Source organism: Papaver somniferum, chromosome 6 (genome assembly GCF_003573695.1).
Source record: "Papaver somniferum cultivar HN1 chromosome 6, ASM357369v1, whole genome shotgun sequence".
Classification (NCBI taxonomy): domain Eukaryota; kingdom Viridiplantae; phylum Streptophyta; class Magnoliopsida; order Ranunculales; family Papaveraceae; genus Papaver; species Papaver somniferum.
Window position 1 is genome coordinate 44,818,142 of NC_039363.1, and position 23,348 is coordinate 44,841,489.

The window sequence follows — 23,348 nt, forward strand, 5'->3', positions numbered from 1 at the left end:
ATTTGAATAAATTTAATTCCATGATTTTATATACTGATTTAATGATGAAATGAGTTATTTTTTCACCGGCTTTGTAACACTTGTTCCATAATTGTTAGGATCACAAATATATTTGTCTCATTGTCTGATATTTCATGCTTGGGTTAAATTCCTTTGATGGGATATGTTTAGAATAGTCGGGTATTATTGGTGAACCTATAATTAGTTTTGTATAACTTTCTCGCTAATGCAATTTGATGGTGCATGTTTTGGTTTAGTCTTTTGATGTGTCATGCTTAGGGCATCCCGGTGATATTTGCGACTCTAATACATATAATAGATGATGTCAATAGAACGAACAATAAATAATTCATGAATTATGTTTCATCTCAGTAATTGAATAGAAATAGTGGTGGATACTCTAAACCCTGGTTACCAACTTTCTCATTGATTTTATTTTATCAGTTTAGTTTTATTATTTCGTTTTACTTTTCTCATTCTAAAAATCCCAAAAATCAATTCAGATTAGTTCATTAGAAATATTGATTAGAGTGTTTCCACCGCTCCCTGTGGGTTCGACCCGTACTTGCCTCTGTCTACTAGTTAGACACCATGCGACTGCGGTTATTACATATAGGGTTCTCAAAAATCCTATCAATTTTTGGCGCCGCTGCCGGGAGCAGTTGTGGAATATTATAATTGGTATTTTGTACATTTTTTTTATTATTTTTTGTACATTACTTTCTTTTTTTTTTCTTTTTTTGTATTTTCTTTTAGTTCTTTTTACGTAGCTTATTGATTTTTTCTTAGGTACCTTAGTCTGAAGAGCGGCGATTGGAGTCAACAACAGGCCTAAAGTAAGTACTTGATATTCTCACAAAGCTTTTGCAAGGTGAGTTATTGGGAAAATTTTACTTTGTATAATGGTTTCCAGTGAGTTGACTTCTTTTATAGCTTTTTGGAATCTTACAAAAAGAGCCGAGACAGACGAGTCATTTTGATATTTCACCTGAGGAGTATGCATATGCACCTTCTCATTATTAAGAACCTGCCGAGTGTGTAAATAATGATTGGAATTATTCTCATAGGTACGATCATTCCGGACCTTGTGAAGGTTATGATCATTACCAACCTTACCCTGGTTATGAGCCGCAATTTGTTGATTCCAATTATTATTCGCACATTTCTCCGTCACAGTATGAGAGAGATAATTAATCTTACTGTGACCCATCGGCATCACAACTATCTTTGTTAGAACGCCTCAATATTTACATTGCTGAACAGACCAAAGCTAATGAGTTATTTTTTGCTGAGCTGAGTGAAACCCATGCTTATATTGCTCAACTTTCTGAACAAACTGATTTATCGATTGCTGAATTAACGCAGTCGGTAAAAGATTTGGTCTTATCGAGGAGACAAGTTCTAATTTTTCTAATACTCTTGATATTTATGATGAAATCGCTTTAACTAATGAATCAATGTGTACGGAGAATGATGATGAACTTGATAGTTGTGATCATAGGAATAGAGACATTGTCATACCAAGTGAAGACGGTGTATTTAGTCCAACTCCTGATCGTGTTAATGATCACTCGCCTATTCAAAAGGATAAGTTTAGGATTGAGGACACCATTCATTTAGACGGTGTGACATATAAGTGTTATAACAATGATGCTTATGAAGAATGTGTTAGTTCTGAGAAAATCGTAGTTAAGTCTAACGACTTAGAGACATTACACTTTATCTATAAGGTTTCTTTTAATCATCTTTATTGTGATATTCCTATTGATTCCTTGGTTGATGATGATTATGATGAAGATTTAGTACAGGGTCACAAACCCAGTTGAGAAGTTAATATGCCTAGAATTGTTAGCACAACTTTTCAAAAGATTCCTAATTTTGGATTAGAACTGCGTGCTTCTCCAGTATTACTAGATTATTTTGCATCTCGTGATTTCTCTTTACATGTGCATCACTCCCAGATCATTTCAGTTCCCATCCCTAACGAACCTTTAGACTCGGTTATTTTTGATCAAAATGATACATCCTTTGCAAAAACCAAGTTTGGGGATAGCTCTTTGCCTTTGATAATCTCTATATCTTTACGTTGCTACAACGAGAGTGTGAGGTTATCACTAATTGTATATATTGTGTTTTGGGTTGATCCTAAAATATTTAGGTTGTTGATAAATGGTGAGTCTTATTTGTATATTCCAGTAGGTATTTCTATTTTCTTGTTTTATTTTTATTTGTTTATTTTCGCATATTATGAATTTCCCATCTTAATTTTTACGTTGGATGACTCAATAACGTTTAAGTGTGGGGGAGTGGTTGTGCATTTAGATTTTTATAGGTTTTCACTTTTATTCAGATTAAAAAGAAAAAAACAAAATTCATCCGAAAAAAAATGCATCAAAATAAAATTAAAAAAATGATCAGCTGTTTAGCGGGTCTTTCTGTCTAATTATTTAGCAGACATCTCTCGATCTTGCTGTTTAGCAGATCTAAACCATTGTTTAGTGGTTCCTTCTCGCTGTTTAGAAGATATCGTCCCGTAGTTTAGCAGACATCTAAACCTTTGTTTAGTGGTTCCGTCTAGCTGTTTAGCGGACATTACTCTTTATCCAGCTGTTTAGTGGGTATATTTTTTGTTTTGCTCGAGGACTAGCAAAATATAAGTGTGGGGGTGTTGATAAGCACGTAAATACTATATTTGATACCCATATTTATTTTAGCTAGGACTCGATATTTTGGCTAATAACATTATTTAGTGCTATTGTAAAAAGTACAAGTGAATTCGATCACCCGGTAAAATAATAACTAAATGGAAGCTAAAGAAGCATTTGCGACTCAAAGCATCAATTATGGGGTGTGTTGTAATCCCTTTGTGATCGAGGCATCCACTAAACAAACTCACTTGGAGGCAAAGGAAGGGTTAGAGAAATAAAGAGACATGGTGTTGTTGAGCTAAGAGATAGTACACGTGGCTATTCTCACATCAACTCTCATTTCTTATTAAAAAAAATGATTCTGAACCCCATTCTGAAAGTATTTGTTCTTCACCCGCAACAGCAGTAAGTGAAGCTTCGAGTTAGGCGAGTAACGACGGGAATGGAGGTGGACCAGCAAACAACAAATGAAGATGGGCACCGATTGTGTTTATTTTGGGGATTTATCTAGGAAGCAACGAGAGCTATGGCTTCTGGGCATGGACTGATTTTGGGGCTGTGATGCAGTTGCAGTCGTTTGGAACGAGAGATGTTGTAGTTCCGGTGATTGAATGATGGATGTGGCAGTGGAGTGGTTAATTCATTTGACAGAACTCTTGGTCTCGGTTGAAAGTAAGTCAGTAGCAAGGATGGTCTTGGTTCGGTGATTCGAACTTGTTGTGGAGGTAATTTGCTCGAGCTGCTAAAACCGATGGAGGAAAGTGCTGCTGTGATAGAATTTAATGAAGCACGAATGGTGATCTGGTCGTCTAGGGTTCATGTTTTGTGAGCCTGTGCAACTGGAGAAGTTTAGCAGAAACATCAATAAAGAAGATGCCAAGAGATGTAGACGCTGGATGAGCAAGTTGCAGTCGATATAGTCGATATGGTCAGAGGTGAATTTAGATGGCCAGTTTTTGACTGAACGGACAGGGAATGGAAACTGGTGATATGGCCTAAGTTTAAATGGATATGGAGATGATCGATGGGTCTGTTGAATGGGTTGGTGCTAATGGCAAGGTGTTGTACGTATATGAAAGAAGTAGTCTGAGCTGTTGCTGCTGCCATGGAAGCGAAACAAGCGCAGCTAGTGATCGGACTATTGGGTTAGGGTTTCGAGTGTTCTTGGGAGAAATCGGTGAGCTTGTTTTGGGTTTGGATGAAGTAGGGTGAAGTACGACCGCAATGGACTCAGAGAATGGTTGAACCTAGGTGTCGTGGTTGGCCTGTGGATGAAGAGAGTCAGACAGACTGAAACATACGGTTGGACTGGGCCTTGCAATGGGCTAGGTCTTATTTTAAAGTTTATTCGCAGCGTACAATAAAAAGGAACGGAGAACAACTTTGAGAGGAGGTTCCGACAACTGAAAAGTTGCGGCTACAGAGCTGACGGCGAGAGAACAATGCGTTCGTGAGAGTTTTGGAGCAGACAAAACAAGGCGAGAAGAAGAGGATCGATTGTCGGTGACGACAGTGATACAGTTTAAATATCTTTTTATTGTTATTATTTTTGATGGGTTTTGAGAAACCCACAATTATGTTTTGCTACACATTTGTAACTAGGGTTTATTGGGTGAAACCACTTCGGGTATTAGGCTATTTTTGATTGAATCGACTTATGAAGCAATAGACCATTATGATTTGAATAAATTTAATTCCATGATTTTATATATTGATTTAATGATGAAATGAGTTGTTGTTTCACAGGTTTTGTAAACCTTGTTGCGTAATTGTTAGGATCACAAATATATTTGTCTCATTGTCTGATATTTCATGCTTGGGTTAAATTCCTTTGATGGGATATGCTTAGAATAGTCAGGTATTATTGGTGAACCTATAATTAGTTTCGTATAACTTTCTCGCTAATGCAATTTGATGGTACATGCTTTAGTTTAGTCTTTTGATGTGTCATGCTTAGGGAATCCTGGTGATATTTGCGACTATAATACATATAATAGGTGATATCAATAGAACGAACAGTAAATGATTCATGAATTATGTTTAATTTCAGTAATTGAATAGAAATAGTGGTGGATACTATAAACCCTGGTTACCAACTTTCTCATTGATTTTATTTTATAAGTTTAGTTTTATTATTTTTTTTTACTTTTCTCATTCTAAAAATCCCAAAAATCATTTCAGGTTAGTTCATTAGAGATATTGATTAGAGTATTTCCACCGCTCCCTGTGGGTTCGACCCGTACTTGCCTCTGTCTACTAGTTAGACACCGTGCGATTGTGGTTATCACATATAGGGTTCTCCAGAATCCTATCACAAAGATCTTTCAAAACTTTAGCATAAGATGGAATCTGTCTAATGGCATCAAGCAGAGGAATGTTAACTTTAACTTGCTTAAACACTTCTAGAATCTCATTGTTGTGAGTATCTTCTGTTTTAGGTAACAATCTTTGAGGAAAATGAGCACAAGGAATGTACAAAAACTCAGGCTCATCCTTCTCGTTCAAACTGGTTTCATTATTGTTAGAAGGAGTGGCCTAGGCAGTCTATGGCGAGTTCCTGATTTGCTCAATTTCCTCAAGAATCGAATCCTGATTACCTAAAACTCTACCACTTCTCAAAGTGGTAATGGCCTGGACATGATCCGAAGGTGTAAATCCAGATTGGTTCACCTCAAATATACCTTTTGCATTTGGGTGAGGCTGATTAGGGAAGGTTCCCTTATCCATGGCACTCATCTGGCTAGACAACTATCCTAATTGATGTTCCAAGTTCGTTATCGATTTTTGGGTAGTCTGTTGGAATTGAGGCACTTTGCTAGAATTGAGCAAATTGCCTCATGTCTTGACGAAGTTGTAAAGTATTCTGCGTCAACAACTTTAGACTTTCTACCGAACTAGGATCTGTTTGTGTGAAACCTGACAACATGTTGCTACTTGATTGGTCTTGATATTGACCCTTAGACCATGAAGACTTAGGGTGTCTCGACCACTCAGGGTTATATGTCTTTGAGTAAGGGTCAAATTTTTGGCGATTGTCATGATAGGGAGCATTGGCTTGCTCTCTGACATTATCATCAAAGGAATGGTCTACAAACGGTCTAGAACTAAACTGACTTTGTTCTAACGACTCGATTCGCCTTGCGATAGCAACAATTTTAGCATCAGAGTCAAAATCAATATCAACTCTATGCACTTCACTCCTATTAGGTGCAGATTTCTTAATGGGTTCCTTAGCATCCCATTCCTGAGTTTTTTCAGCTACTTCATGAAAAAATTTATACCCCTCATCAGCACTCTTGTCTTGAAATTTACCCCCACATAGTGATCCTACCATCGTCATAGTTTTGTGATGTAGTCCTTCGTAGAGAATCATAGTGAGTCTCACGGTATCAATTCCATGGTGCGGACATTGCAACAAGATATCATGGAATCTCTCTAAGTAATCATAGAGAGATTCTCCTTCTTGTTGCGAAAAATTGTTAAGAATTTGACGTAAAGCCGTGGTTTTATGTCTAGGGAAAAATTTATGCAAAAATAACTTCGTCATCGCATCCCAAGTGTAGATGGAAGAAGACGGTAATGCATCAAGCCACGATTTTGCTTTATCTTTCAAAGAGAATGGGAATAATCTCAATCTCAAATACTCATCGTTCAAGTCTTTAATTTTCACAGTACCACATAGTTCCTCAAAGTCCCTAATGTGGTAATAAGGGTTCTCATTTTCTCTGCCATAGAAGTTTGGCAGAGCCTGGATGGTATTAATTCTAATCTCAAAATGTTCTTTAGTGGCCGGCAAAACAATGCATGAGGGTTGGCTCACCCTAGTCGGGTACATATATTCCCTTAAGGTCTTAACAGGAGGGTCTACCTTATCATCATCGGTTCCATACATATGTCAATGCTCTATTTATCCCAACCAATAGTGGGATCCTTTAGCACAGACTAGGCAGAAAGTGACAAAATTCAAATCTTAGCTTGGCAAACAAATGCAATGCACAACAAGCAAACAAACAAGTATATAAAAGTATCTCTACTAGTTTACTTACTTGCACACACCACGACAGCAAGAAAATTCAGCACACACAAAAGTTGCAAGTAACTTACTCGCGACGCTCCTGGATTTACACTTTAGTTCACAGAACTTATTTGGATGAGCAATCTTTAGCTCCTAAGGTACCTGAAAATCAAACAAACTAAAGAGATAAAAAGGATTTAAAAAGATGTATAAAAACAAAATAAAGCTAAAAATATAATACAAACCAAAACAGAAATAAATCTAAGCTATAATCAGATATTTAAAAGTATCAACTAGAGTAGTTAGCCGCCACTCCCCACAGCAACGCCAAAAACTTGATGGGTCGGAAAACCGACTTTATTTTACCGCAAGTGCACAGTGTCCAAATTGTAGACAATAGCAAATGTGGTTCGTTCCCACGAGGAGTGTTTCTAAACTACTTCTAAATAATACAATCAATTCCTAATCAATACCAATTCAAGTGGAAATTTTCTGAAATGTATACTAAGGAAATAAACAAATAAATTGAATGCAAACAAAACTGAGAAGTGTCAAGCACGATAAGAAAAGGTTAAGGATCCAGGAATCCGTCATAGGCTAGGTTTTACTTATGTTCTTTCACAAGAGTCTCTATTTAACTCATGTAAAGTGGCAGCACCTGGCTACTTATATATGGAAGATATGTCATTAAGATTTCTTGATAATTGACAACGATTGTTTTATCTCGACCTAAAAGTAGAACCCCTAATCACTATGTATACATCGCATACAAAGTAGAAGAGTATTCATAAATCTAATATCAATCAGGTCACAATGGGATTGTCTATAACTTCCCTATGTAGTATACTTGGCATAAAACATGAAAAGATTTATAAAACAACAACCAAAATGAGATACTCAAATATAAATTTAAGATTTTGATTAAAGAACCTCTTGTTCATGAACATAAATAATCTAGCCTACAATTTCATCCTTTCACCCTAACAGTAGTTTAGCAAATCATATCAAGTAGAAAAGTAAAACAACAAACCCTAGTTTTCTTCCCTGTAAACGGCCTCCCTCCATTCGTCTCTGCTTTTCGTTTATATATGCATCTCAATTCTCTCTTTGTGACTGCTACCAGCACCTCCAAAGCCTGGTCCAATTACGAACACCAATAGCCAAATCCAGGTCCTGTACAGAACCCATCTCCCAATCATTTCAAATACGAATACTCTTTCCTCAATCCAACTACAGCACTGGACCATCTGAACGTCTTTCTTCACAACCAACTCAACCACAATCGGCTAACCCACTGATACATACCTTCTTTCTCTCATCTTCACCCAGTGATAACAGTAGCCTCATAGAAATGTCAGCACATATAGACCATCACTAATTCCAGTGTGCACAATACAGATTACCACTAACCCAAGTTTCATTCCATCTTCATTCACGTCTCCACTTTCGTTTATTGCTGTTGTATGGCTGCACAATTCCCCACTGCTACAAATGAGAACAACACACTAACCATCATCATTTCCATAGAAGCCTGATTGGCATCTCCATTTCCCATCGAAATCTCCATCTTTTCTTTGCAAGCACAACATCTCAATTAAGTCTAGTGTCTCAAATGTCCAATTAAACCCAGCTTCAATCGACCGTTGCTCTTAACCCCATACAAAACGGAACAAGTTCAGTTAACAGATAACTCCTCAATCTTCTGATGTGTCTTCTTAATGTACAAATCAACAACCCCCAAGCTCTCAGTTCACCACCGTGTGTACCATACCCAGCAGATTCTCCTTCATTTGATACCAGCAGAACCGAATTCCATAGTACAACTCCATAGAAAACCAATTAAACCAGAACCCATTTCAGCCTACGATTACATGTCGAGAACCCCTTGTCACTAAAATAAATCAACACCCCCAACTCCATTGCCGCTGTTGCAGTTCAATTCCATCTCTATTCGCTCTTCACAGTTTTCTCTTCACCCACTGTCATTTCTCAATCACTAATTACAAAGCAATCCCAAACTCAGCCGCTACCTGCTTAAGAATCAAAAACTCACAGTAGATCCACTGCATCTCCAATCAATTCATCTTCCAAATTCTACCACCAACAACATAAACAATCAATACTCATCTATTTGATTCACCATCTCAGATTGATGCCGGAAACCTGAAGATTAACGAATTTTGGATCTCCTTTTCAAAGAGCTACTGCCATGAATTGCCTCTGTAACTCCCAACATCAGATCCCAATTCTGTGCTGTCTCGATCTCTCACCATAGAAAATGGTCGCAAAAGTAGTTAGGAGAAATGAAAAACCCTCCAACGAAATTAAGCTCGGATCCATTTTCTTTGTGAAGAACATCACCAGCTTTACGAGGAAATGAAAAGAAAATGAAAATCTGTTTCGTTTATGAGATGCGGTGGAGGAAATGAGGCCACGTTTATTAATCCTCCGTAGCCACTAGTGGGACGGGCTTGAGTGGTACTGATATATAACATACCAGGCCAGCCACATTTGAAGCTCTAATGACATGAGTCATTCTGATGCTTTTCGCCTCATACGCCATTTAGCTTCAATATTACCCAGTTCTTCGCCGGATGACGGATCTTACTTGTAATTCCTGTAAAAGCTTTAAAAGATAATTATTAGCTAAATATCGAGACTTAGCTAGTATAAATATGGGTATAAAAGTAACGCACTTACGTGCTTATCAACTTCCTTTTTTTTTCTCTTAAAAGCATGAATCATCTCATGAGATATCACTATATTATCTGAAATTTGTAAGAGGGAAGGAATGCAAACTGAAAAGGCGAAATTAGATTATCCAATAGAGGTTTCATCCTATTGGCAAGAAGCTTTGTTATAATCTTGTAAGTTGTATTACAAAGCCCAATGGGGCGAAATTCAGTAGGATTCTTAGGAGCTTTGGATTTAGGAATAAGAAAAAGATGAGTCTGATTGAAATCCTTACACATGACTTTAGTTTTAAAAAACTCTTGGATCATATCTACAATCTGAGGACCAACAATGTTCCAATTATGTTTGTAAAAACTAACCGAGAATCCATCTGGCTCCGGAGATTTGTTGGGTTTCATCTTCTTAACAATTGAAAAAATCTCATCGAAAGAAGGGATCCTTAATAAAGAAGAATTCTCTTCCTCTGAAATGCAATGAGGTATATTTTCAAAAATGTCAGCAGCTTGTCCATCGACATGAGATTCATCTGTAAAAGGGTCTTTGTAAAATTCAGTTAAAACAGTGCTAACATGCTTTATATCATTTACTACATTCCCCAACTTATCATTTATACGGTCAAATATTGTTTCTCTTCCTTCTTTTTAAGTGAACACATGAAAGTACTTAGTATTTTTCTCCCCTAAATTGATTATGTTGTCTCTAGATAGTTGTTTGGCAATGGTCTCTTCAGTATCATGTAAATCCTCCAATTCTTTACTCTTCTGTATAATTAAATTGTGATTCGGATGTACATTAGATTTCAATTTTTCTAGGAATTTCAACGTATTATTAATCTTCTTAGGAGGATTACCAAAAACATGTTTTCTCCCATCAGATAATTGTTCCCCTAAAGTCACCAAGTTTCTAGCAATAGTTGCAGCAGAATTCTTAAGAGAAGTGTTCCAGAAATGTTCAATTAGTTGAATGCATCTAGGTTCTTTCAGCCAAGTGTTAAAAATTTAAAACTAAAGGTTTAAAACTTTCATCGAACAACAGAACTCTAACGGAACTCTAACGATTTCTAGACCTTGGAAACGGTCTCTAATGATTTCATAGTTGAGTTGATTAGGGTTTTTCTTATGTTCTTCCATGATACTCCCTCCATCCCAAATTAGATGAGCTAGTTGGTTTTAAATTTTGTCCCATAAATAGATGAGCTATGTCACTAATCAAGGAGTATTTCTAAAACTACCCTTTTAATTGATTATAGTTACTATAAGAAATATATACAATTTGATAGCCATGTTTATATTGGTTACGAAAAACCGTGGTATATCTTAAGAGATAAATCATTTCTAAGTTTTACCAGTTACTATCTATAAGGGTATAATTGTAAAAGATACTTAAAATACTCCCCTTTCCTCCTTACCTTACGAATTCTGCAAACTACAACTAGCTCATCTACTTGGGACGGAGGGAGTACAAATTATGTTTTCTGAAACAATTTTTTTTTTGTAAAGATTCTTTTTATTCGCATACATATAGAAATTATTTCTTTTACGGCTTTACATACGGTTATTTAGTAAAAATTATAAAGAGGGTATCCCTATCAAAAAAAAAAAAAATTTAACAAGCTCATTATAGGGACGGCATTGTGATAGTAATGTCCCTTTAGTTGGTTAGGAGATGTCCTAAAAGAGATGTAAACTGACTAGATTACCCTTTTCACCTTAAATCAACCAAAATCAAATCAACTCAAATAAAACCTAATGAATCAAATCAGTTTTTTTTTTCATCTTCTTCTTCATCTTCTCTTCTCCTCCATCAACCGTAACCTCCATTAAAACTGAAAATTTCATCGTCTTCGATTAATCGGCGATTTGAAAATTGTTTTGGAAAAACCCAGTTAGGGTTTAGTTTATCATGTTGAATTTAAGTTAATTTTGTGTCAAAAATTATGGTTTTGTATGAAAATTGAAATTGGAATTTCTGGTTGCATGTGAGTTACGGTTGGTAATAACTCAAATACGAACCGTAACTGTAGATTGGGTTGATGTTACAGTTGGTTTTAACTCAAATACCAACAGTAAGTTCTTAGTTTTGAGAAATATGTTCAGTTACGGTTTGTACTTGTACCATATTTATCAATCGTAATTGAGTTATGGTTTGTTACTCAAACAACCATACCAACCGTAAATAATCATGTGTCTTAAGAATTTATCAAATAATGATTTACGGTTCAAAAGTTAAGTTGACACACCAACCGTAGAGTATTTACGGTTGGTCTCGATTCATTAGTTACCAATCGTAATTTAGTTACGGTTGTTGTCCAAATTTAATTACCAACTGTAACTGATTTTACGATTGGATCTTCCCCAAATTTAACCAGTTACGGTTGGTATTCGATAACTTAAGAATCGTAACTCTTAGTTACGGTTGGTCACGAGTAAAATTGCAACCGTAAGTTCTTCTGAAAATTTAAAAGTTTTGATTTTGTTACGTACTTTAGATAATTTTGAGCGAGAAAAAGCTAATGGGAACTAATTTAGAAGTATACCGGGTCACTGGAATCACTCATTTTGGTTGAGTGAATCAAAATCTAGGGTTTCACAAATATCACAAAAGTTTTTCTTTTTCTTCTCCTCTAAACTTTTTTTTTAGCTCTAAAAATATGATTTTGTTTTGATTTTGAGTTAATATAAGTGAAATTAATCATTAACACTAAACTTGATTATTATCACTAAACTAGGTTATCAATAATGAGGGTTAATTTATCATTTCCAGTTTTTTTTTATAAGGGACACCTTGAATGATCATGTAATGACCCTTTTTGTCCTATTAGAATGCCACCCCTCTAATAAACCATGCCGCCCCTATAATAAGCTTGTTTTTTAAAGATTTTCATCTTAATCAAATTAAAACTAACATAACTACCTAAAAGGGGTGCCGTTAGTATTTTTTGGGGTATATATAGGAGCACCCTTTTTTTATTTTTGTATAGTGCTTCCAGAAAAACTAACAGCAGACTGAAATCCCAAGGCCTAGGCATATTATTCGAGGACTATAGATCTCTTCATCTACCCAATAGAGAAGGATAAGGGATGTCTAAATTTGCTGAAACTACCAATTTACGCTCTATTAAATACTCTTTCCGTCTCAAAATAATAGGCTTGTTTATGTGCAAAAACGGAGGGAGTATTAATACTACCAATTTATCCCCATTAGATCCTAATAATAAAACCTAAAACTAAAATCAAATTTATTTCTATTTCTATTTCTTTCATCAACTAATTCTTGTTATCTTCTTCCCCCTTTTTTTTTCATTTTCAAACGAGAAAATCGTCGATTATCGACGATCACTGGAGTTACTTATCCTAGTGAGAGTAACCCCAGAATTTTTCAAGTAATTCGAAACAAACCGAAGAAAAAAATGGTTGAAGAAGATGAACCAAGTTTGACCGCACTACAAAAGGAGGAAATGGCTCGAATCATGTATTTTTCTATTGAACCAATCATCCAAATTAGGTTTTAATAATATGTTATCGCTCAAACTTTGATTTTTTTTATAATCAAAGTTTCTTGATTTATTAGAATCGGTTTACATCAATGTATTTGTGAACCGATTGCATTTGGAAACGGTTGTTGTTCATCCCACAAAGACCGATTGTCCTGGATGTGTCTTCTGATTCGCGAAAGTTCAATTAGAATCGTTCCATGTTTATTCCCACATAGCCTGATTCTAGTATGGTAGAGATAACCGTTTTTCTGAAAGTTGTTTTTGTTAGAATCGGATTACATGAGTGTCCACATAAACCGATTATAGACTTTGATTTTTTTAAATTCTTATCCCATAGTTGGTTTATTTTAGTGTCCACATAAACCGTCCTTGGTGACAAAAATCCTTAATTTTTCTGTATGTTTTTTTTTGTTAGAATCGGATTACATTAGCACTTATATATACTAATTATTGTTGTCAGTGTTAGGAATCGATCTTTATATGTGTATCGTGTAAACCTATTATATGCCTTGAATTCATAAATATACTTTGAATTCCATTGTTATTTATCGTTTATCCTCAGGTGTTGATTTCATCCTAAAAAACAATGTTTTATAACATTTGTTTAAAGGAAGTACATATACGAACTTGTTTCGTAATCGAAAGGAAATCATGATTGGTCCAGTTCTTTATTGAATATCTATTGGATGACCAATACAAGATGACAAGGTAGAACCTATCTTAACCTATGTTGAGAATTGAGGTATAATCGGTCATAACCTATAGTGTGTAGCATGTTGTAATCGGTCACAAGCTACTTTGAGGAGCAACGTGTAACCGGACACAAGCTACATAGGGAAGTTAGTTGTAATCGGTCACAAGCTACTTTTGGAAGCAAGGTGTAACCGATCACAAGATAATTTTGGAAGTAAGGTGTCACCGATCACAAGCTACCTTTGGGAAGCATGGTGTAACCGGGCACAACCTATCTTGGAATTAGGGTTTGCTGAGAGAAACTTCTAGGTGTCGACATCATTTGACCATGTACATAACTCTTATCATTAATTGTTCAAAGATATTCCTTGATGCTCAAGGTGATCCTACAACGAAATATTGAAAAGCATTTAATTATAACTTTCATAATATATGTTTTAATTACCAGCAATTAAAGTATATCCACTGGAAAATGTTTTAATGTGTTACACTAATAATAGAAGTTTTATAAGAGAGATTTCAGAAATATGGTTTGAAATTTAAGTGGACATAGGAAAACCGCAATTAGGTACTTCAATGCATATCTTGAGAATATTTTCGGTTTTTTATTTCCTGCAAACTATCCTAAGAGCCAAGCAAATTTCATTATTATTGTTTCTGGTGGAGCCGTCTATCCAGAGAAGAAAGTACCCTAATTAAGCGAAATCTCTTACGACCGCTCGTTTAAAGACTTCTATGGGATCAAGAAGCTTTACGAGTACCGTTGGTGGGAAACCAGATAATTGCCTTGTTATTTTAATTTTATGATTATTGATTTGATTGACTAACGGTTGTTGAAACTTTGATTGCACCTAGTTTGTTCATTCTTGAGAAGCTTCTCTTCTGATATAAGGCTCACTCAAACTAGATCAAAGTATTGACGGGATCTTTAAAACCATTTTCGGATCTAAAGACATCTTCTGATAATCCATTGTCAAAAAACTCCGTTATGTGTGTGATTGATCACAAGAGGAATCAACATGTGTTGTGCAGGTTATTGAAGGAAATAGAAGATTTGAAGACGAAGAAGAGTTTCTTATTAGTTTTTGTATCTTGTGAATATAGTGTACAAACCTTGATCAGCTGGGATCCAGCTAGAATCGTGTTTATTTTTGATAGACTTGATTGTCTAGTTGTGTCAGACAGGAATCGCTTTATAGTTACTCTTTGAGTTTTATATTGATTGATTGTGAATGTAGAAATTGGTTATTTCGGTAATCTAATGAGTTTAGATTGATCTAACCAGACAAAGGAGTTTATTAGTTTAAACGGAAGAGACTTTGTCAACAACTCATACATATCTTTTACCAAAGAATGTTAGAGTGGTTACCAAACAGATTCTTCCTTTGTTGTTTGGAATACGATACAATGGACTTGCTATTCACGTACGTGACTTTAGAAGTCGAAGGGGCAAGGATACTGAGGAAACTAAGTAGCTAGGGGTAGTCTACTTGGTCTCAACTATACGAAGTTGGTATTTGAATTTGTATAGCGGCTTAATTCTGAGAATGTTCAAAACTTGACTAGGTCCCGGGGTTTTGATGCATTTGCGGTTTCATGGTTAACAAAATCTTGCTGTGTCATTTACTTTATTTCCGCATGTTGATGGTGGATTTTCGACAACGGCTAAAATCGTAAAATTATGATCTTGCATATTTCTGACACGGCTTCAGACACGTATGTGAAACTCATATTTTAGGATTCGTGAAAGCTCATTTCACAATCTCTGATCGACCGTACACCCTCTCAGAGGATGTATGAATATGTGACTCGTAAAGCCTCTCAACTGAGCTTTCAACACTTTGCATATTTCATCGATATTTCTGTACAGGAATCGATAATGATTGGACGGCTCCTAGACATATCGCATGCTAGTATAAAACGTTAATGTCTTCAGGATGTCTCGATGGTCCCTGACTATACATAATTCATATTCAGAACGAGTATGATGTCTCTACCATCTCATACCTCGATTCTCGAATAAACGCTCATGGACTGCTAGTATAGAGCAATTCATTGATCAACACTAGAGCAACATTCATCAATTGAATTCCTAGAAAATAATCTATTTCATCTCATTACTCTGTTTCATGACTTATTCTCACCTGAATTCCATGAATTAGTAATAGATATTCAATCTATCACATTCACATTACCCTGTTTCATGACTTATTCTCAGCTGAATTCCATGAATTAGTAATAGATATTCACTTTTCGGGCATTTAGGCCAGCACCGAGTAAGCCCCAAGAAAATGGTGCGAGTGTACTTAACAATAATGCACGAACGAGCACCCAAATATGCATAAGTGAGCACCCAAATGCATAAACGAGCATTCAAAATATGGACGAATGAGGAAACCTATGCAAAATAAGGAAAGAAAATATTATAATATAAAATAAACAAGAGGCGCACAGGACCGAGCCCACCGGACGGCCAGCCATGCCGCGTGGCCGGTCCCGCCTCTCCTTTTTTTTATTTTAACCTATTTTATTATTATCCTTGTCTCATGAAAACTCCTTTTTTGAGCAAACTTACTCGTTTTAGCAAAACTCTTAGTTTCTCCATATTTCCTCACATAATGAAAAATAATAATATAAAATAGGGAAGAGCACGGGACTGGACACACGATACGGCTGGTCCCACACCTCTCTAATTTCTTATTTTATTATTATTATTATTTGTTTTCTCATCTCATGAAACTCCCCCGTTTGAGCAAAAAACTGGTTTTTCCATATTTCTCAAATATTGCTCAAACTACCAAAAAGCCAAAAAATCAAATGGTCACACGATCATCCGGACTTCTCACAACAAATATTAAAATATCATTATTTTAATATTCTCAAAATATTGGTCGCACGAGCAAAGTTGTACTTGCTCATTCAAGCAAAATCGAGAGTTTCAGTCAAGATCAAACTCTTCTGAAAATCCAAAATATTGCTCGAACGCGCACCAGAAAACATCAAAATTCTCAGGATTGAGTCATGGACAATATGGTGATATGGGTATGCCACCTTGACCGACCAAGGTCGGACCTTTGGCTTGCAGAAGCCGGTCCCACACTCTATTATGATTTTGACCTGATTAATCTTCCATAATTCATATTGGGCTCAAACTCTTTCCAAACAACTTGGAATTTGATCAATCGACCATCAGATGGTCTCACGACCACTAAGGGCCTGTCTCATATCCCTTGGTCAGTCGCTCTCTCCATAATTAGGTTTTACCACCTAATGCTCAAACGAGTACTATTTTAATAATGATTAAACGAGCATTTAATCATCCTTTCATCAACTGGTCTACAAAAGACTTTGGTACATGCCCATTCGAGCAACTGGGAGCTACACGGTCGGCCTATAATCCCATGTAGCCATTCCCTCTCTCATTCATTTGGTTGATTTTCAGTAAATCATCATTTGATCAACAATCGATAAAAATTAGGATTTCAAACCAAATGCTCTGCAAATCATAATTCTGAGCAAGTTCAAACACTAATAGTTTTATGTTGATCCAGCAATCAACATCCTAATTAATTATACAATATTCGGTCTATCTACCAATATTTTTAATTAATATTTTATTTGGTCCCGCTACTAATAATTCATGAAATGAGCAATATTTGCTCAAACGAGCAACATTTGCTTAAACTAGCAATATTTATTTTGCTCATATATCAACACTAAATTGCTTAAGTTAGCAAAATACATGATCAACTAGGTTCAAAACCCATTGATTCAACTATCAATTGCTCGACCAAGCAATATTCCTCATGTTGATTCAACTATCAACATTCGAGAATTCGAACCAGCAATCAATATTCTAATTTATATTTAATGTTTAGTCCTGCTACCAACATTTTTTCTCGACTGAGCAACATGGTTCGAACGGACGACCATCCAATATTTTTGATTCTTACTATGTCATTTGATCATTCGAGATATATTAGATCAGAAATGAGCATTCTGCGTAATTCAACAATACCTTTGATTTCCTATCGAATACTCGACATATCAAAATAAATACTTGATCGAGCAATATCATTTGACGCTCAATCCAAATTATCAAAATATCATTATTACCTCGACTAGTAAAATGATATATCACAATTCATCAAGACTCAACGTCTTTCCATTATTCTGTCTCAACAGACACCTTACGCTCAATCCATGAGTCTCCGAGAATACCACATCCGTTCATTGTGCTCGACTCATAAAGGCTAAGACTCGTCGTATAGACAAGGAAACAACTGACTAATTAAATACATGCCTGCCTTGCATACTCCACATTCATGAGACATCAATCACGTTACATGGGGGGATATTCATTAGTATTTGGTCTGGAGGCCTACGGCACATGTGTACACCCATGATGAGAAATATGAGTAAGTTGTGCAAGCAGTTGAGGGAGTTATAAAAGTAGTGGATGGACAATCAACCAAAGTCTCTGCACGACATGAAACTGGTTTAACCATGATTTCCCACTTTTCCACTCTTTCACTCCAGCAACCATCACACTTACTGGGATCAATGTGTCTACTATTGTTGCAATATAAATAAGTTTACGAATCCACGATTGAACAACAACAATTTCAACCCACAATAACTTATCATTTGGTCGATCAAACTTATCTGATCCAAACTCAACAGTTCAAAAACTTGCAAAAATTATCAACACATACACAATCCTAGATTGTCATTGATCTCACACATACTTCTCAGCTTCCTCCTACAGATCGACCCTCATCCCTCTTTGTGACCGAATTGACTCTGGAACGACAATTTTCTTTGTTTAGGCCGGAGTCCTACAAATTGATCTCTTGAACTCAAAGCACTCACGTGCAGTGCATCTGTTTGAAAAATGTTTAGGCAATTTGCTTGGTCGAGGAGTTTCATCACGTATGCTCAAGTCTCCACTTTCCCAAAAAACCAGTAAATTGTTTTCTCCCATCAACACCGCATTATAATTGTTATTATAATTAAGAAAATTACACACGTATGTTAATCCGAATTACTTGACGTTGATCCTAAAAGTCAATCGGTTATTACCGTAACTATTGTCAAGTAAATATCTTGTTCTCGTATTGTACGGACCTCATCCATAGAAAATCACACAAGATATATGACTTAAGTTGTATTGTTTCGACTTTGTCCATAGACGATCACTTAACATACCAGACTTATAGGTTGATATTCGAAAGATTGTGGTGTATTTGGGTACCCTCGTCTTTTCAATTGGTATTAGAGCAGGCAAACACGAAAAATATCTAACATTTTTTGTTTGGTGCGATCCAACCTATAAGAGATGAGTCAAGGTAAGAAAATTAAAGCTAAACTTATAAATGACTCAGTCATCGTAACTCAAGATTTAGAGAACAATCTCTCAAAATGGCCACTGGTAATCGGTCTATTAATCCTTCCTTGTCAAAATCAAGTTCAAAGTATATTACTAACAAACACTTACTTTTGTACAGTAAAAGGGTGCATCAAAACATAAGGGACAATTACCTTATTCGAAATCTGTTTTGGGTCCGATTCCGATTATTGGTGAAAAATCTCATGTTACTACTTTCTCGGATTATAAGGAAGATTCAAATTCACCATCATGTTCTAATCCTGAAAATATGTCTGTACTTCAGTGCTTTTTCAATAAAGTCAAAGTATTTTCAGAAACAGGAAAATCCATTGATTGTCTGGAAGATGTCTTAGAACTTATTGTTCAACTGAATGTAAGAATCTGTGAAATAAAGCGAGAAACATTTAGCCTCCAAAATAATCTTACATATTATCCGGAACAGAAATTAGCTTTGTGTACAAAAGTAAATCAGAAAACTTCAGAGTGTGAAAATCTTACATAATCGCTAAATCTTTCACAAGTACAGAATAAAATTCTTGAAAGAGAAATTCTTACAGAGTATTGTCAAGAGGTATGCTTTGGTAAATCTTTAGAAAGAAAATTTTCAACAAGTTTTTGATACCTTGAGTATACATATCGAAAGTCTTAAATCAAAGATTTCTGCTATTTGTAAGATTTCTGATCAAGACTACGTGGATTCGAATAAAAAGGAACTACCATCCTGGGCTCAAAAGCTGATCATGAATATAGCATCTCGTAATAATCATGATAAGGAGAATGTATCAACCTCTTTTGAAACCTATACAAGGATACAAGATCATGTTCTTAAAGATGAGAAGGAATATATTGCTCCAAAGGTACTTGGTGAGAAAGATCCATCTCACCCCAACACGTAAAAATATTGGAAAGTGAATCCTTACAATGCCAATCTTTTGATGTAAGGAAGCACAAGTATCAGGGCATCTAGAATCCTGTTAATATCTCTTATTCAATATAGAGAGAAATACACAATTTACTTGAAGATATTTAATAGTCTTTTTTATGTAGAAAAGTTGTCTTACAACAACTTGTGTAAACAGGATGAGTTTTCTTGTCTAAGTATTTTTAAAATATATGATTTTGAAAATTGATTCTTTTCCAAAAAGGTCTTTAGGATATAAATACACATAAGATACGAATTTATTTTCGAATCTGATCAGAATTATTTATTTAAGGCTGGCACCTATATTTGGTATGTGTTGAAAACCATTGGTATATGTACTCATCTTGTTTGAGAACTTATACTAAAAGATGCATTCTCAAACCAAATCTCAAGATAAGATTTTGAAAGCCCTGAGTGATATGGCTTCTAATGAAACTATTGATCCTGTTGATTCCTTCAAGAAATATGGTGGTGAGTATAAGGGAAAGAGAATAAAGATGTGACATCTCATGTAGGAGTTACTAATCTTCTTGCCCAAAACATTTTGGATGCTAAGATTGATATTCTTAATCTTCGCCAAGTCCTCTTCAGTACTATTGAAACTCATCCTAAACAGACAGCATTACTAAGAACTGTTATCCGTAACTGAAGAAAGCTGATTAAACTTGGAATCGGTAATAGGGAGTATGCTCGGAATATTAATCGAAAGGTTAATGCTTTAATCTGTGAACACAATCAAGGTACTGTTTGTCATATTCGGGAAATCAGTCTTGATGCTGCAGATGAGGATCCTGAAAAATTTGAGCATATTGAGGATGATCTTTGAGAAAGACTATTCAAGGATCTAAATAGAAATAGACTATTCAATTTTATGGTTTATTACGATATCTTGTATAAGGTCTATTCGAATAAAACTATCAATTATCTATGAATGGATAATTTTTTTTTTTAAATATTTGTTTCATCATTTGATAGTTCCAATTCATAGCCTGCTTTGAATGATTATATTTTATGCTATCATTTTCGGTTTATGAGATGTTAGTTTCGGTTTTTATTAACCTAATTATTCGATCTCATATGATGGTAACCCTCATGATTTGTGTGGCTTTTTTATTTAGCAGGATTAAGTTCTAGCCCTTGTTGCACGCATTATTTAAAACCGATTCAACCTTTCTCTGGTAAAGGTTTCTCTTGTTGTTGTTCTTTTGTTCTTGCGAGAGGATGACAACAAACATGGGAAGAGTTCTTATTTGAACTTGCGCTTAAATGATATATATTTCTGGGGAGAAATTGCTGCGGAATTCGAGGTAACGATTTTAATTTGTTAGTTAATCATTTCTCCTGTTTAAGAAATGCTTGATTTTATTGCATATATTTTGCTTTTACTTAACAAAATTTCAGTACAATCGATATGTTGCGTTATTATGTATGGATTGATTATTGTGATTCAATGTTTCCCGTTAAGAAAAACTGTGTCAATTCTATTGACCTATGATTTGGTATCTTTTTTATTGTTTCGTATCAAATGTTTTTGTTTAACAAAATTCGGTGCAAATGCGGCACTTACATTGATTATATTTATTTCAATTTCTTCCGGTTGAGAAAAACTATGACAAGTCAATTCATTTTCGTTTGTATCTATTTTTTTTGTTTAAAAAAATTACGGGGTCATTTGTTTAGTTCATTTGTTTCCGGACAAGATAAACTAAGGTAATTTTGGTCTTAGTTAGACTTATCAAATGAAGAATTCGGTTATTCAAGTCAAATCGAGATCTTTGACAAGAAAAACTAGTTAAATAACCTAGTGTTTGTCTTGTATAAAAAAAGGTCTAAGTTATATTATGGAATTAGAGCCTGATAAGAGAAATGGAGTTAATTCTGGTCTCTATTTTTGTCTTATCGAATGAACCGATTTGTCAGACTAAAGGAAAATTGCTTTGGGAAATTGTTTCCTTGATAACATACTAAAGCTAGATTCCTTTTGTAGTTTCGGTTTTGGTATTGGTTATCTAAAATGGTATGTGAAACCTTCGCGATTAACTCTTATAGGTTGTACAAGTCTTAGAGATTTGTAAAATCCTTTCGGTTTGCCCTTTTGTTTGTTCGTTACTTTGTCATTTTTGTGACAAAAAAGGGGGAGAAATATATGGAGTAAACAAGTGATTTATGATCACTAGGAAAGGACATATGTGTTTAAACGTTATATCTAATGAAAGAGTAGATAGACTAAGGGGGAGAAACATATCATCATGTTGTGTACTATTTCATAATACAAAAGGGGAATAACAAAGATGTTCGGATTAAATATTTACATAGATTTCCTTTAAGAGGAGTAAAGCTTTTGTTATTCAAATGTCAACATCGGAATTTAGTTTTTGAATATATGCAGGTTATTGTGTTGTTGAAACTTGGAATCACGCGTACGAAGAATGAGTTATTTTGTAATTCGTTTATCTCCATATGTGATAGAGTTTTGTCACTAAAATTGACAAAGGGGAGGATTGTTAGAGCATAGATCGGTTGAACTCACCAAGCATTTGTATGTCAAGTTTGGTTGTCATATTTTAGTATCAAAACTCATCTAGAGTCGCTTGATTAAATATTAGAGTCAACTTCGTTTAGGTTAGACTAGAAAGTATAACCTTGTTGATACGTACAAGCATTACTCCGAAGACCTGAAGAATGAGAAGAAGTAACAACTTCAACGAAGACATCATCCTTCCACTTGAGGTTAGTAATACTGACTTGACTTGTTTCCATTCCTAATGTATCTTTCAAGTCGTATTATATTGAAAAAATAACATAAACGCTTATCTTTTGGAACTTCGTAAATACAACATCAAAAAAATATTTCTATTTAGTTACTTGATTATGTGTATGCTATTGGTGTTGATTTCATCCTAGGAGACAATGTTTTATAACATTTGTTTAAAGGAAGTACATATACGAACTTGTTTCGTAATTCAAAGAAAATCATGATTGGTCCGGTTCTTTAGTGAATATCTTTGGATGACCAATACAAGATGACAAGGTAGAACCTATCTTATGTTGAGAATTGAGGTATAACCGGTCATAGCCTATAGTGTGTATCATGTTGTAATCGGTCACAAGCTACTTTGTGGAGCAAGGTGTAACTGGTCACAAGCTACACTGGGAAGTTAGTTGTAATTGGTCACAAGATACTTTTGGAAGCAAGGTGTAACTGGTCACAATCTACATTGGGAAGTTAGTTATAACCGATCACAAGCTACCTTTGGGAAGCATGGTGTAATCGGTCACAACCTATTTTGGAAAACATGGTATAACTGGTCACAACTTACATTGTGAGTCATGGTACAACTGATCCAAGGAGCAAAACCGAGTTTCCATTATTCACATATGTCTTTATGTTTTGTGTGATCTTGGAATTAGGATTTGACTAGAGAAACTTCTAGATGTTGACATCATTTGAACATGTACAGAAGTATTATCATTAATTGTTCAAAGATATT

The 23,348-nt window shown here is 35.2% G+C and overlaps 1 protein-coding gene across 1 annotated transcript; it reads right to left on the reverse strand.

Annotated features, from left to right (window-relative positions):
* Window positions 1–681: 681 nt before the first annotated feature.
* On the reverse strand, window positions 682–9,087 carry LOC113287439. The gene is made up of 2 exons (XM_026536201.1): window positions 7,694–9,087; window positions 682–6,825 (listed from the first exon to the last, which is right to left on the reverse strand). Exon 2 carries the CDS (start codon window positions 6,538–6,540, stop codon window positions 5,464–5,466), a length of 1,077 nt encoding a protein of 358 aa, XP_026391986.1. The 5' UTR covers window positions 6,541–6,825; window positions 7,694–9,087; the 3' UTR covers window positions 682–5,463.
* Window positions 9,088–23,348: the final 14,261 nt, after the last annotated feature.